Source organism: Dermochelys coriacea, chromosome 1 (assembly GCF_009764565.3).
Source record: "Dermochelys coriacea isolate rDerCor1 chromosome 1, rDerCor1.pri.v4, whole genome shotgun sequence".
Classification (NCBI taxonomy): Eukaryota; Metazoa; Chordata; order Testudines; family Dermochelyidae; genus Dermochelys; species Dermochelys coriacea.
This window is the reverse complement of record NC_050068.2, coordinates 315,481,621-315,497,672: the sequence shown is the minus strand read 5'-3', so window position 1 is coordinate 315,497,672 and position 16,052 is coordinate 315,481,621. Positions and strand designations below refer to the sequence as shown.

At 42.7% G+C, this 16,052-nt stretch overlaps 1 protein-coding gene across 1 annotated transcript in view; it reads right to left on the bottom strand.

Annotated features, from left to right (window-relative positions):
* TTLL8 (tubulin tyrosine ligase like 8) overlaps positions 1-16,052 on the bottom strand; it is a 60,373-nt gene that overhangs the window by 12,321 nt on the left and 32,000 nt on the right. The window contains exons 9-12 of the mRNA XM_043496167.1: positions 12,140-12,262; positions 8,927-9,116; positions 1,071-1,219; positions 109-355 (exon numbers count right to left, since the gene is read on the bottom strand). Coding sequence (XP_043352102.1) covers positions 109-355; positions 1,071-1,219; positions 8,927-9,116; positions 12,140-12,262 — 709 coding nt within the window. The remainder of the gene's footprint in view (positions 1-108; positions 356-1,070; positions 1,220-8,926; positions 9,117-12,139; positions 12,263-16,052) is intronic.

Genomic DNA, 16,052 nt, shown 5'->3' with positions numbered 1-16,052 from the left:
ATAATTCCATGGTCAAAATTCAGGGACCTGACATACTGTAGAATTTTTCAGCCTGTTCATTCACTATTCTGTATAGCTACATTTTTTTTTTTATACTTCCTTGGTTACCTGTCTAGATTGTCTAAGGAGAAACGTTGTGTAGAAAATCTCAGATAGCTTTCTTTATAGAACCATATAGTCAGAGGGTTCCAGTCAGTGACAAGAAACCACTGTCTAATATCAAATTTAGTATCATAAATTAGCAATGGTGTCTCAATGTACTTCTGTACCACCCACTTGTGGTCCTTTACTGGAAATTGATCTGTTGCTTCTACTAGCTTCAGAATATCATCCAGTCTATTTTTGCACACTATTTCTGGAAGAGAAAAATTAAAATAATATGCATGTTAGTGTCTAATAATAATGTATGCAGCTGACAGTGTACGAAAATGAGAGATTATACACGAATGAGAATTTCCATTTATCCTACTTATGCATGCAGGAACAATAGTGGAATATTGAGAGATCATCAGGAAGAGACCTGTTATGGTAGAATTAAACAAAAAACAAAAAACCTCCAGGTTGCTTGCATTAATTATGTTTTTTAAACCTTTATCGTTCAGACAAACAAAGACATATATTTTACCTGACCCCTGAAAAGCTTATCTGCAACCTAGAGATTATGGGCCTAATCCAGCAAAGCATTTAAGCATGTTCTCAACTTTAAGCATGTGAGTAGTTCCACTGACCTTAACCGAAAGGACTTTCATTGAAAACAATAAGACTACTCACATGCATGTACTTCAGCACATATTTAAAGTTCTTTGCTGGATTTGACAAGTTTTCCTTCTGCTATTCCTTCCCCAAGATACACAAAGTAACAGAAGGAAGATGTTGAAAACTGTGTAAAAATGACTGTTGCATAGAAAATGGGAAAGGTTCTGATTGAAAATGTTTATGCAGTTATGAATGGCCTGGTGGGACGAACAGCAGATGTACACAGTACATTTGCAAGTTGCCTCTCCAGATGATACCCTACAACTTTGGGTAATAATAAACACTTTAAATTAAAAAACAAAGGAAGCTCTTACCTCTGCCACGAGATTTTGCTCCTGGTTTAATAATCCAGATATTGTGGTTACCATCTATGTCTCGATGTGGGCTTGTAGCCATGATTTTGCTTAGAATCTTTTGACATTGTGTAATGTAATTATGTGCACTACAAATGACAGCACCTTCACTACAAACAAACAAAATTTTAAAAGGTAATACTTTACGCAAAACTATTTTAGAAGAAGCATTTTATGAACTTAGTTTATACAGCTGTCAATATTGCTTTTTCCCCCCCAAAGTACAGTATGAAGTGTTTCTTGCTACAGTGATAGAAATTATTAGATTATGGATTTACAGAAATAAGTCTCTCAGGTTACTGAGCTCATTTATTTTGGGTATTGTGTCAGGAAAGTTCTGTTATTAAGGAAATAATCTTCTTATAAAAACTTGCAATAATGGGGTAACGTGAACTATGAAAAGCACAGGAGTGAGGTTAATTGCAGGCTGAAAGAAGGGGGATTTTTTTCTTTAAACAACATATAGAGGGGTTAGATCCAATATGTAGACAGCCCTGGGCAGGCAGGGCAGCATGAGAAGAATTGGCACCCAGTATCTGAACACTAGGAAAGTCAAGGCTAGTCTCACCTTTCTTTTCTAGACTCTTAATTGCATAGACAGCATAAAACATAAAGGAATATATGTCTTCACAAACTGTGTCTCATCAAAATCATAGAATATGAACTCTTCAAGGTAGGACTGTGTCTTTGTTGTGTGTGTGTGTGGTACCCAGCACACTTTTGGATGGTTAATGAATAAATAGTAATACTGTTATTTATTATCTATATTGTGGTAGTGCTTTGGGACACCAATCATAAACCAAGAACCCTCTGTGCTAGGTACAAAGACAGAACAAAAAGAGTACTTGAGAATGTAATCTATGTAATCCTTGGCCCGTGTGCATGTGCATTGAGTTATCTGAGCTCTTTTTCCCTGTAAACACTTCTGGTCCTGTATGCTCTCCTGATCCTGAAAGGTGCTGAGTGCGCACCGAACGGTGCTCACTCCACTCAACTCATGCTTAAATAAAATGCGAGTTCAGGGAGGGTGGATGCTTCTCGAGAGGTCTCAGCATCTTGCAGGATCAGAATCTATATTTGTTAATTGCTTAGTTATCAAGGTGATGGCTAGGGTAAGATCATAGCTGCTGTATACAAACATTTAAAAACATCAAATCTTACAAATATAGATAAGTTGTGGTTTCAGCCATTTGAGAATATTGGCCTTCACATTCTGGGGGAGAGGAGGAAAAAAAAGGTAAATAATCTTTATGTCTGGCAACCGGCTTTGTGCCACTCTGTGCTGTGAACCTGTCATACCTCATCTACCTCAGCAGGGTCAGGCTCAATCAGTACTTAGATGGTAGGCCTTCAGACACCTTGATACTGTTGGAAGAAGAGGTTGTACAGATACCCCTCCAAACCAGTACTAAAACAATGCACCCAATATGGTTTGGGAAGCACTGTGTTGCTGGAAGTATCATCTAATAGATGAGATTTAAAACCAAGATGTCAGTCTCCTGAACACTAATGATCACATCATTATGGCAGTGGTCAGAGACCTTCTATTGTTCAGGCAACAAGAAAGAACAATTATCCTGATCCGACCACGATGACTCACAGACTCCAATGAATTTCAAAGTCTGCTAAAAGACCCAACCCACAGAAAAAGGAGTCAAGAACCTGATGAATCATTACCATTCTATAATGACAGGTTTCAGAGTAGCAGCTGTGTTAGTCTGTATTCGCAAAAAGAAAAGGAGTACTTGTGGCACCTTAGAGACTAACAAATTTATTTGAGCGTAAGCTTTCGTGAGCTACAGCTCACTTCATCAGATGCATTCAGTGGAAAATACAGTGGAGAGATTTATATACACAGAGAACATGAAACAATGGGTGTTACCATACACACTGTAAGGAGAGTGATCACTTAAGATGAGCTATTACCAGCAGGAGAGCAGGGGGATTTAGGGGGAGAAACCTTTTGTAGTGATCATCAAGGTGGGCCATTTCCAGCAGTTGACAAGAACGTCTGAGGAACAGTGTGGGGGGGGGGAAATAACATGGGGAAATAGTTTTACTTTGTGTAGTGATCCATCCACTCCCAGTCTCTATTCAAGCCTAAGTTAATTGTATCCAGTTTGCAAATTAACTCCAATTCAGCAGTCTCTCGTTGGAGTCTGTTTTTGAAGTTTTTTTTGTTGAAGAATAGCTACTCTTAGGTCTGTAATCGAGGGACCAGAAAGACTGAAGTGTTCTCCGATTGGTTTTTGAATGTTATAATTCTTGACGTCTGATTTGTGTCCATTTATTCTTTTACATAGAGACTGTCCAGTTTGACCACCCCCCACTGTTCCTCAGACGTTCTTGTCAACTGCTGGAAATGGCCCACCTTGATTATCACTACAAAAGGTTTTCTTCCCCTCCCCCTACCCCCCCGCTCTCCTGCTGGTAATAGGTCATCTTGAGTCATCACTCTCCTTACAGTGTGTATGGTAACACCCATTGTTTCATGTTCTCTGTGTGTGTATATAAATCTCCCCACTGTATTTTCCATTGAATGCATCCGATGAAGTGAGCTGTAACTCACGAAAGCTTATGCTCAAATAAATTTGTTAGTCTCTAAGGTGCCACAAGTACTCCTTTTCTTTTACCATTCTATACTGTCTGCAGCCATTAACACGCTGCCCCAAAACAGTCCCTTTCTCCCCATCAACACACAGTTCTCCTTGGTTTTCTGATACCCTGTGCTGGATGAAGACAAGAGTGGAAAACTGAGTGCCAGTGGAAGAAAACAAAGGCTGATTCAGACAGGGTGACACATAATGAATTCCTCAAAGCCTATGCTGAGCTATATTACAGACCAAGGGAACCTTCCTATCAGCCTCCACTGAGGCTGCCAAATCCCACCCCAAGGAGCTACCCAGGGTGATAAACTGCCACATCAATCCTGAATGCCTGCAACCTTTATCAGAGTCAAGCACCAAGCACTCTTAAGAACTATCATCCTACTTAACTGAAAATATCACACCCATTCGAGAAGTCTTCTCAAACAGGATGGATCTGCTCTACTTCCACCAACCAAGAGCTTACTTGCATTCCCAGTGTTCAGGACATTCACTCAGCACGAAGTTATGGACACCCTAAAGGAGTCTTGACCCAAGACTTGTGAATCTGACCCATGCCCTTCATGGCTTGTGAAAGAGTGTCATGAACAACTGGTACCACTCCAACTGAATGAACCAATGCCTCATTCAGAGAAGGAATCTTTCTTTCCTCCTTCAAACATGGAATAGTCCAACCTACACTAAAGAAACCCACCTTGCATAGTTTAGTCCTAGCCAACTACCACCTATCGTCAATCCTCCCATTCCTGAGCAGTTCATAGCGAAGCTACCAAAAGGCCAAAAATGAGCTCCTCCGATTGAGGGTAACCTTCTAGACCTGGATCAATCTGGATTCAGGCCAGGACACGGAACTGAACCCATTGTCGTGGATGATCTGTCAAAGGATAGAGGACAGACATCTATTCTCATTCTCCTGGACCTCTGTGCAGCATTCAACACTGCTGACCGTGAGATTCCACTATCTTTCCTGAGACAGGTGGCAGGGACCCAGGGTATACGCTAAAATGGTTTAAGTCCTTCTTGAAAAGATGATCCCAACAAGTAGTGAGTGATGGGAAACTGCACCTCCACAACTAGACACCTGACTTGTGCGGTTCCACAAGGATCAATTCGCTCTCTGATCTTTTTCAAAATCTATATGGAACCACTAGATGCAACACAGACTCATATGCCGGCAATATGTAGGTGATGCATAGATCTTCCGATCATTCACCACACACAACTGCAATGCTACCACCAGAGCTCGGTTGAGTTCAGCTCTTGGATGAAGCTGAACGTAAGACAGACAAAGGTGATGCTGGTGGGGCAGAGGAAAGCATTTTAGAACATAAGATGAACATAAGAACAGCCATACTGAGTCAGACCAAAGTTCCATCTAGCCCAGTATCCTGTCTTCTGACAACAGTCAATGCCAGGTGCCCCAGAGAGAATAAACAGAACAGGTAATCATCAAGTGATCCATCCCGTCACCTATTCCCAGCTTTTGGCAAACAAAGGCTAGGGACTTCATCCCTTCCCATCCTGGCTAATAGCCATTGATGGACCTATCTTCCATGAATTTATCTGTCTTTTTTAACCCTTTTATAGTCTTGGCCTCCACAACATTCTCTGGCAAAGAGTTCCACAGGTTGACTGTGTGTTGTGTGAAGAAATATTTCCTTTTGTTTGCTTTAACCTGGTGCCTATTAATCTCATTTGGTGATCCCTAGTTCTTGTGTTATGAGGAGGAGTAAATAACACTGTCTTATTTACTTTCTCCATACCAGTCATGATTTTATAGACCTCCTTCATATCCCCCCATGAGTTGTCTCTTTTCCAAGATGAAAAGTCCCAGTCTTATTAACCTTTCCTCTTATGGAAGCTGTTCCATGTCCCTAATCATTTTGTTGTCCTTTTCTGAATCTTTTCCAATTCCAATATATCTTTTTTGAGATGGGGCGACCACACCTGCATGCAGTATTCAAGATGTGGGCGTACCATGGATTTATATAGAGGCAAGATGATATTTTCTGTCTTATTATCTATCCATTTCTTAATGATTCCCTACATTCTGTTATCTTTGAAGATCTTACAGCCACAGTGCAGTCCACATTGGTTGAAGATACACACCCACAATTGGTCAATTCAGCATATACTCTTGGATTTCTTGCTGACACAGAGCTCTCACATAGCATTATCCACTAGTAACACTTTCTACCATCTTTTGCTTGGCTAGGAAACACTGTTCCATCCTGGTGGACAAAGACCTAGCCTCAGTTATTCAGCCTGCATCATCTCTTGGCTGGATTACAGCAGTGCAATGTATCTGGGCACAAAGCCATCAGTATTTAGGAAACTTCAGCTAGTACAGAATGCTACAGCATTTCTCCTCAGCAACATAGGCTACTGGGAACATATCAAACCTGTCCTCCAATCCCGATACTGGCTTCCCATAGAATAATGAATCAGGTTCAAGGTCCTGGACCTTATTCTATGCCCAGGATATCTAAAAGACTATTTAAAACTCCAGGACGAAGACTGTGGTCCACAACTATGCTCCCCTGGAACAATGGAATCCTCAACAGTAAAACTTGTCTGTGTGGGAGATAGAACTTTCCCTTGGGACTGTCCAAGAATGTGGTATGAACTCCCCCAGGCACTAAGGACTATCATAAACCTTTCCACTTTCTGCTCTATATCAAAGCACAGTTCATTGACCTTGCCTTCTCTAATATGAACACATAGCAACAGGCATATTTTTTTTTTTTTAAAAAGGACACACTATCAAAACAAGGTACTCTGGTGTGCACACTTTTCCCTCTGGGAGTGGATGAGAGAACAAACATCACAAGAAAGATGTATAATCATATAGTTTACTGGAAGGCACTCAGACATTATGGTATAAGTGGCCCCATAAAAATCTGAATAGAACAATCCCACTGCACTTTTCGTAAGAATACGCATGTTAAAACCTGACTGTCCTGGCCAGAGTACACCTCAGATAATTCCATGTTGCCTACATAAGTTCTCTCTGTAGTTTCAAATGTAAACAGTGCCCTGTCCTTCCATCCTGAACTGTTGTGTAGTACGGCTGTGCACAGCTAAGCTGTGTACTATGGTAGACCTTCAATGTGCTAAGTTTAGTAACTTCATTAAAATCAGTATACACTGATTTACGCCAGCTGAGGATCTGACCCTATATATCTGTATAGTGCTTTGAGTTCCTTTGATGAATAGAGCTATAGATCAAAGGGATAGCCGTGTTAGTCTGTATCCACAAAAACAACGAGAAGTCTGGTGGCATCTTAAAGACTAACAGATTTCATGATGACTACAGCACCTCTTTTGTCAGGCCCTTTAATTATAATGTCAGAGTTGTTTCTGAGGCTGTGGATGGCATTAAGTTCTGTACGGCTGAGGTTATTGGGGCAAGTGATGCTGTTTGTACACAATTTCAGCCTGTGCACGTCTGCGGAAGCACTCTATGTAGAAGTCCAGGTCTGTCATTTCGACCATCAGGAGGAGTCCACGCAGAATTATTCTTCTTGTAATGTTGGTAGGATCAGTGTGCTGTTCAGTGGTGTGTTGAATATATTCCTTGAGTAGGAGATGGCGAAAGTAGACTTCTAGAGCTATAGATGTGCAACATATTACAAAAACAACAAGGAGTCCAGTGGCACCTTAAAGACTAACAGATTTATTTGGGCATAAGATTTCATGGGTAAAAACCCACTTCTTCAGATGCATGGAGTGAAAATTAGAGATACAGGCATAAATATACTGGCACATGAAGAGAAGGGAGTTACCTTATAAGTGGAGAACCAGTGATAACAAGGCCAATTCAGTCAGGGTGGATGTGGTCCACTCCCAATAATTGATGAGGAGGTGTCAATAACAAGAGAGGGAAAATTGCTTTTGTAGTGAGCCAGCCACTCATCTCAGGCATTGGCAATTTTACAGCAGGATCCACCCAGAAGTCACCTATTACAGGACAGATCCAACAAGGAAAATAACGGAACACCACTGGCCATCATGTACAGCCCCCAGCTAAAACCTCTCCAGCACATCATCAATGATCTACAACCTCTCCTGGAAAATGATCCCCCACTCTCACAGAACTTGGGAGACAGGCCAGTCCTCGCTTACAAACAGCCTCCCAACCTGAGGCAAATACTCACCGGCAACTACACACCACACCACAGAAACACTAACCCAGGAACCAATCTCTGTAACAAACACTGTTGCCTAGTCCGTCCCCAGATCTACTCTAGAGACACCATCATAGGACCAACCACATCAGCCACACCATCAGGGGCTCATTCACCTGCACATCTACTAATATGATATATGCCATCATGTGCCAGCAATGCCCCTCTGCCGTGTACACTGGCCAAACCGGACAGTCTCTAAGTAAAAGAATAAATGGACACAAATCAGACATCAGGAATAGTAATATACAAAAGCCAAGAGGAGAACACTTCAATCTCCCTGGACATTCAATAACAGATTTAAAAGTAGCCATCCTTCAACAAAAAAACTTCAAAAACAGACTTCAAAGAGAAACTGCAGAGCTACAATTCATTTGCAAACTTCACACCATTCATGTGGGCTTGAATAGGGAGTGGGAGTGGTTGGCTCACTGCAAAAGCAATTTTCCCTCTCTTGGTATTGACACCTCCTCATCAGTTCTTGGGAGGGGACCACATCCACCCTGACTGAATTGGCCTTGTCAGCCCTGGTTCTCCACTTGTAAGGTAACTCCCTTCTCTTCATGTGCCAGTATATTTATGCCTGTATCTGTAATTTTCATTCCTTGCATCTGAAGAAGTGGGTTTTTTACCCACAAAAGCTTATGCCCAAATAAATGTTAGTTTTTAAGATGCCACCGGACTCTTTGTGGTTTTTGTGGACACAGACTAACACGGCTACCCCTCTGATGCTTGACAACATATTGGGAGTTGGACTGGATGACCTCCTGAGATCTCCGCCATCCTGGATGACCTCCTCTCCTCATCTTCCATGATTCTACGATTACAGTATTTCTTATTGGAATTAAGGGTTTATTTCTAATCTGAATTTACATTTAGGGTCAAAATGTGATACATTTATTCACAATGGGGCTATTTGTGGGGTAAAATACTATTCATATTCATATGTGAGTAAGGGAATTATAACCTAACCCTTAATCAGGACTTTCATTCAATACAGTTAATTGGAGTTGTGAAATCTTACTGAATGAGACAGTAGTACTGTTCAATTAAGTCTTTCCATTCCTCCTCACTAAGAACTGCAGAAGCGTCCATTGCTGTGTCAATGTCCTTGTGTTCCATCTGCCCCAGGTAGGTTTCACACACCTGGCAAGCCATGTCTATTAGTTTTCCAGGAAGCTGCTTGATTTCCTTTTCATCAGAATCTACAGGATCTAAAAAAAGCAGGATGATTTAGGACATGTCAGTGAGGTAAGTACATTTCTGGAACATGCGTACAATTAGAGAAGCAAGTCTTCCCTAACATATGGGGAACCTCTCATATTTGATGGCTTTTTTCTGGCTGCAATAGATTTCTTTTTTCAGTTTGAGAGTTTTTATTGTTTTGTACAACAGAAATAAAAGGAGAAAGGAAAAATGAATACATTCAGAAGGTGTTTGCAATGACTCCCTAGTTGAAGTTACATTGAGACTGCCACTTAAAGCAGGACTAAAAGCCCAGTGTGAGGGCGACAGGATGCCTGCCAAGAAGAAACAGTGGTGTTCTAGTCTAGTCCATCATGGTTACTCCTGAGGGTATTTTCTGCGCCAAAAAATTAAAAATTCTGTGCACAGTATTTTAAAATTCTGCAAAATTTTGCAAGTTTTATTTGTCAATAAATAAATGCAGAGGCTCTAGCATGGCAGTGGGGAGCACAGGCCACTGGCTGCACGAAGGTGGGAGATGACCCTGCAACCTCCCCACCCTGGGGACACAGACTCAGTGGCTGCACCCAACCCTGACATAGTACAAGGCCTGGGCCTACCCCATAAACACCCTGAGGCCCTGCCCCTCTGTGCGAGGCACACCTGGTGTGAGACAGGCAGGCTCAACCAGGAAGGATCCAAGTGTGGAGGGGCTTACTGTGGGGGGATCTAGGTGTGGGATGAGAGGATTCTGTGTGGGACAATCTGGGTGCAGGCAGCTCAGTCTAGGTGTGGGGGGATCTGGATGCACAGAGGCTCATGGGGGTGGGGGGTCCAGGTGCAGAGGCAATGGGACTCTGCATGGGCTGCTAGGTGAAAGTGGTTGGGGTTCAGTGGGGGGGGTCTGGGCACTGGGTAAGGGGGCTTGGTGGGGTGGGAGTCTGAGTGCAGCTAATTGGGGGTCAGTGGTGTGGGGGTCTGAATGTAGGGGCTCAGGGTGGTGAAAGGGATGGGGTTCATCAGGGTGGGGGTTTGAGTGCAGGGAGCTCAGCAGGAGGTTGGTCTGAGTGCAGGGGTGAGAATCTGGAGGCAGGGCATCTGTGTGCAGGGAGCTCCAGATTCAGGGGTTGAGGTTCAATCGGCTATGGAGGGCGAGGGGGGTTCTGGGTGTACAGGGTGAGACTTGGCGGGGGTGTCTGGATATGGGAGGTCTGGATGCATGGGGGTTGGGCGGATGGGGGAGCAGCTCCCTTACAGTGACCCCTCCCCCCACAGCTGAGGAGTGATGGGGGCAGGAAGCAGGGGAGGATGCTGAGCTTCCTGCAGCTGGGGGAGGTTTCTGGGGGTGGGTCTGACACAGCCTCAGCCACTCCTTGTAGAGGAAGAGGAAGTCCCGTCCTCTCCTGCCTCCAGCCCAGCCGGGACTAGCAGCTGTTCCTCGCTCAGCATACAAGCCACTGCTGAGGTATCCCCAGCCCGGAGGGGATTTACCTCTCAGGCAGCTGCTCTGGTTGCCTGAAACGATGTACCAGCGCAGTTATGGAACGGTGCATGACTTCTCTTGAAGCTTCCCTTTACTTCCCCGTCAGAAAGTCATTTTTCTGCAGGGAAGCAAAGAAATCTGTGGGGGACATGAATTCTGCACACATGCAGTGGCACAGAATTCCACCAGGAGTAATCATGCAAGAAGGCTACCCATGAGATAGGGAAACTTGATATCACTCTTATGAGCTACATGTGCATGGGGATGTACCTTATTGCACTGTTGTATTGCTAGCAACTTACAAATATCTCTCTCCCATCTGCTACTCCTGATGCCCCCACACTGGCTCAATGACTATAAGTGGAATGTATCAGATGTGCAACTTACTGTGTATTCATATTTTTAATTCCACCGGTGGAAGACACAGCATTTACAGCTGTCAATCCTCTTTTCCATTTCCAGTGTAAGGCAGAAGCCTTGCAATATGAACAGGATGACATGGATGTTTAGCCCCAGGTCTAGGTCCCACGCAGTCTGTTTGTGTGTATTTAATGTGACAGGGCTGGAACTGTGTCTGGTTTTCTCATATTTTTCTTCTGTCTGTACTTCCTCCTTACACTTTTATTAGATAAACAGCACTTTAGCTTTCCACACCTTTATCTGCTTTCTCATAGATTAACATTCTTTCTTCCTTCAGTGTGTATTTTTTTTTGCAGTTCCCCGAACTTAGCCTCTGCAGCACTGACCAGCACTAAGGAGCAGTGTCTACCTACACATACCTGGGATGGCCTAACTTTTCAGCTCCAGCCCCACCACTGTGGAAATCTTTGTATGGCATTTAATTCCTTTCCCAAAATACTCCCAAATGTTTAACTTCCCCCAAAGTGCACAGCCACCTTGCAGCAGGCTCAGCTGCCTTTATGAAAGTTCCATGGGCACATCTATTAACCATGCACATCTGGTTAGATGCATAGCTCCATAGTTACATGTCTATTCAATTCTGAAAGCCCAGCCACCACACCTGAGCTAACTCACTGAAGTCAATGACAAAAACCTCTCACTGACATCAGATGGAGCAGGATCGAGCCCCAGAATTATCCGCACAAAACCTTGCTAACTTTGCTTAATTACAACCTATTTTCAGTGCATAAGCTTTGGAGGAGATTTAGCTATTTGTAAAAATTGAAGGGGAATGTACAAGCTACTCTTGAGGGACACAAAAAAGCATTAGATAAAAATAAAATTTTCCTGCACTCTCAGATGCATAAAGTTTTAATATATGGCTTGATTCCAGTAGAGAACAAGGCCTTTTAAAACTGTCTTTTAACAGATCCTATCTGTCGCAGATCTACAGGTGTCAGAAATAAATATGGTCTCTCAGATACCATTGGGATAACTGTTGATAAATATTGACTTTTTAAATGGTGACCACTGTAGTTATTGAAGTAAACTGCTAATATTTGTCCTCTAAAAAAAATATACAGATTAATTACAGATGAACGAGATATTCTTCAGCCCTTTTTCCACACCAATAATTGTGTAATATTAACACTGATATTTAAGAAATACCTTTCTTTTGGCCTACATCTTCTTTATTAACTTTTCCTTTAGACTTCTGTGTTTTTTTATCACAGGCATTAAGACTGATGACCCATTTGAGGATGCTACATGCTGCTGTATTTCTGAAGTCCCCTAAAACAAACAACATATTATTTTAGATTCTGATCCACTAAACAGAATGTCCACAAAGGGAAAAACCTGTTAGAGGTTTTCATAAGCACAAATACTATTTTCTACTCCACACATCAGTCTTTTATAAAAAGTAGAAAACCTAGTACAGTAACTCCTCGCTTAACGTTGTAGTTATGTTCCTGAAAAATGCTATTTTAAGTGAAATGATGATAAATGAATCCAATTTCCCCATAAGAATTAATGTAAACAGGCAGGGTTAGATTCCAGGGAAATTTTTTTTGGCAGATAAAATACTATATTTTAATATATGCATACACACACACACACTACAAGTTTTAAACAAACAATTTAATACTGTACACAGCAATGATGATTCTGAAGCTTGGTTCTGAAGTCAGAGGGTGGAAGAGGGTGGGATATTTCCCAGGGAATGACTTACTGCTAAATGATGAACTAGCAATGGGCTGAACCCTCAAGGGTTAACACATTGTTGTTAATGTAACCTCACGCTCTACAAGGCAGCATGAATGGAGGGAGGGGAGACAGCATGGCAGAGAGAGACAGAGACACATACTGTGTGTGTGTAAGAGAGAATGAGACACGCATTGCCCCTTTAAGTACGCTGACCGCACTCTAAGTACACTGCCTTTTTAAGTAGATCAGCAAGTTGAGACAGCAGCTGCTGCCAGCAAGCTCCCTCAGTCCTGAGCCCTGTCGTGTCCTCCCCCTGCTCTGTGGAGATGGGGTAAAGGAGCGGACCGGGAGGGGGACACCCTGACATTAGCACCCTTCTTTCCCCCCCTCCCTGCACAGCAAGCAGGAAGGTCCCGGGAACAGCTCCAAGGCAGAGGGCAGGAGAAGCACACAGCAGTGGGGGGAGGGACAGCTGAACTGCCTGGCAATTGATAGCCTGTTGGATGACTGCCACAACTTAAGGGAGCGGATGTGGGGCTGCCGGCCCAACCTGGTTCCAAGTCCCCACCAGCTAGCTCCAATGGGCTGCTCTTTCTGCAAGCAGTGGACAAAGCAGGCGGCTGCCAAACAACGTTATAAAGGAGCATTGCACAACTTTAAATGAGCATGTTCTCTAATTGATCAGCAACGTAACAACGAAACAACATTAATTGGGACGACGTTAAGTGAGGAGAAAAATTGTTCTCGTTTACCTCTGAGAATAGGAGAAAAAGCAATGGATTTAAATTGCAACAAAGGCAGTTTAGGTTGGACATTAGGAAAAGCTTCCTGTCAGAGTGGTTAAGCACTGGAATAAATTGCCTAGGGAGATTGTGGAATCTCCATCACTGGAGATTTTTAAGAGCAGGTTAGACAAACACCTGTCAAGGATGGTTTAGATAAAACTTAGTCTTGCCATGAGTCCAGGGGACTGGGCTAGATGACCTCTTGAGGTCCCTTCCAGTCCTACAATTCTGTGATTCCAGCACATTTATCTGTGGCTTTCTGAGATATGATGTTGTGAAAGAATATTGATGCTGGTGCGACACTTCACCCCATATTCTTCATAACGATATTACTTTGATATGATTATAGCATAAGTATGATGTATTTTATGCAAGATAAGTCATGTGAGATGTCATTGGAAAAGTTATGATTTGCTTAATATGATTATCCTATTTATGTACATGTATCATTTTTGTATCTAAAGTTATAAATACTGACTATGTATCTGTATTTCAAACGTAGTTACACCTGGGTAACACCCACTAGACAAGATGCTTTTAGTCTAGATAGCTGGTTGGGAAGGGCCTCAGGACAATAAGCCATTAGGAAAAACAACAGGCCTGAGGAGAAGCTTATCCCCCACCTGGTGAGTCTTCCTGAGAACGCTACAGACAGGCTGTAAGTAATGGCTGCTAGGACTCTACAAGGACATATGACCAGGTCACACGATTCTGGACTTCATCTTGGGATGTCAGTATTTCTCAACAAACAGGTCTGGGAACCAAGTTTTGAAACAAAGGATTCCTGCCATATGCTAAAGCTATATAAGGCAGGGAGTGACATCACCTGTAGTGCTTCATTCCCAACACAAGAAGACTCCTGGAAACACCTGAGGAACAAAGACTGAACTGTGGGAAGTGCTGAACCCAGGCTAAAGGGATTTCGAGCCTATGTATGAAGACCTGAGAAATCCAAGCTGTACAGCTAATGCAGCTTGTGCCTAAAGATCTACAAGTCTGCCTGTACCATCAGTTTGGGTGAAAAGCTGCTATTCATATCCAGTCTGTCTAGTATATCAAGCTTAGGTTGCATTTTTGTTTATTTGCTAGATAATCTGCTTTGATCTGTTTGCTATCAGTTATTACTTAAAATCTATCTTTTGTAGTGAATACATTTATTTTATGTTTTAATCTAAATCAGTGATCTTTGACTGGAGTGGTTGGAGAAAATCTCTGCTTGGTTACCATAAGTGGGCATTGTTCTCCTCACATTGAGGGAGAGACTAACTGGGATTTAAATGCATATACTGGCCAGATTTGACCAGGGTAGGACAGTACTGCTCGGGATCCTAGGCTGGGAAGCTGGTAGTTTGAGAGCCTCTGTGTGACTTCCGCTGGGTGTATCCCTACCTGTGTGAATGATAGTGAGAGCTTTGCAGTTTGTCACAACAGTACAGTGTGAGAGGGAGCCCAGGCTTGTGGGTCAGGAGCCTCAGTGGTACCCCAGTTCCAGGTGGCACCCCGGGGGGAACCCATCACAGCTGCATCCACAGTGTGCAATGTGCTATTTAGAAATCCTCATTCTGTCATTTATTGGACTATAAAGTGTCCCCATCACACAGCACTATAGAGTTGAAAGGGACAGCAGCATGTGACCAGCAAAATATTTCTGGGTCCTACTTAAGAAAAATAGGATGGGTTTGTCAAGCTGCCAGCCCACAGAAGATTGTCAGCACCAGGAATTTGAGGGGGTAGCAAGCCACGTGGTCAGCCCTCAAACAGAGGATCCAGCGGGACATCTGACCGACCCCAATGAAATCCCACAGAACAACAAAATAGCTGCATTTTCCCAGAATACCCCCTAGGGGTGAAAGAACCAAGTTGCAGTCCCTTCAAAGAGAAATAATGAGACTGGCTAATCCACTTAATAAACCTGAAAGTAGTCTACTGCCTGTTTGCCATGTAAAGAGAAGACAGAGTAGAAGATTGTCAGACCTCTTCAACAAAGACAACCTATAACGAGGCAAAAGAAAGCCAGGACCAGTAGTGGGCAGGAGGCTGTGTGTGTACTGAAGAATGTGTGGGCAGGGCTTGGAAAGTTCAGATAAACTTACACTAACACCTAGATTTTGTGGATTTTATCTGAACTGAACCTAACCACACATCAAAATCTTATGAAGTTTGCCCATCACAGTATCAACCACCTTTCGTCCATCTGAATAGCTCATTAAAAGATGGTAGAATATTACCATCAAATTTTAAAATGCATCATGAAAGTCTGAAAACTCACTAAAAAATGTTCTTGATAATTTGTGGTTTTACACATTTGCCTATACAAAATATATGCTCAAATACATACATTTACTGTTCTTTCTACGGTGTATTGTGTAATGTCATCTATTTTAAGAGGCTTGGCATTAAAAATTAACAGAGCAGGAACTTTGCCTTTGAAGTAATACATTCAATGAAATGACTCATTACTCCACACCAAAATAATTTTCTGTAAAAAGAACAAGTCATATGCAGTGGTGAGCTGGAGCCGGTTCGCGCCGGTTCGGACGAACGGGTTGTTAAATTTTGAAGCCAGTTTAGAACCAGTTGTTAAAGGACTG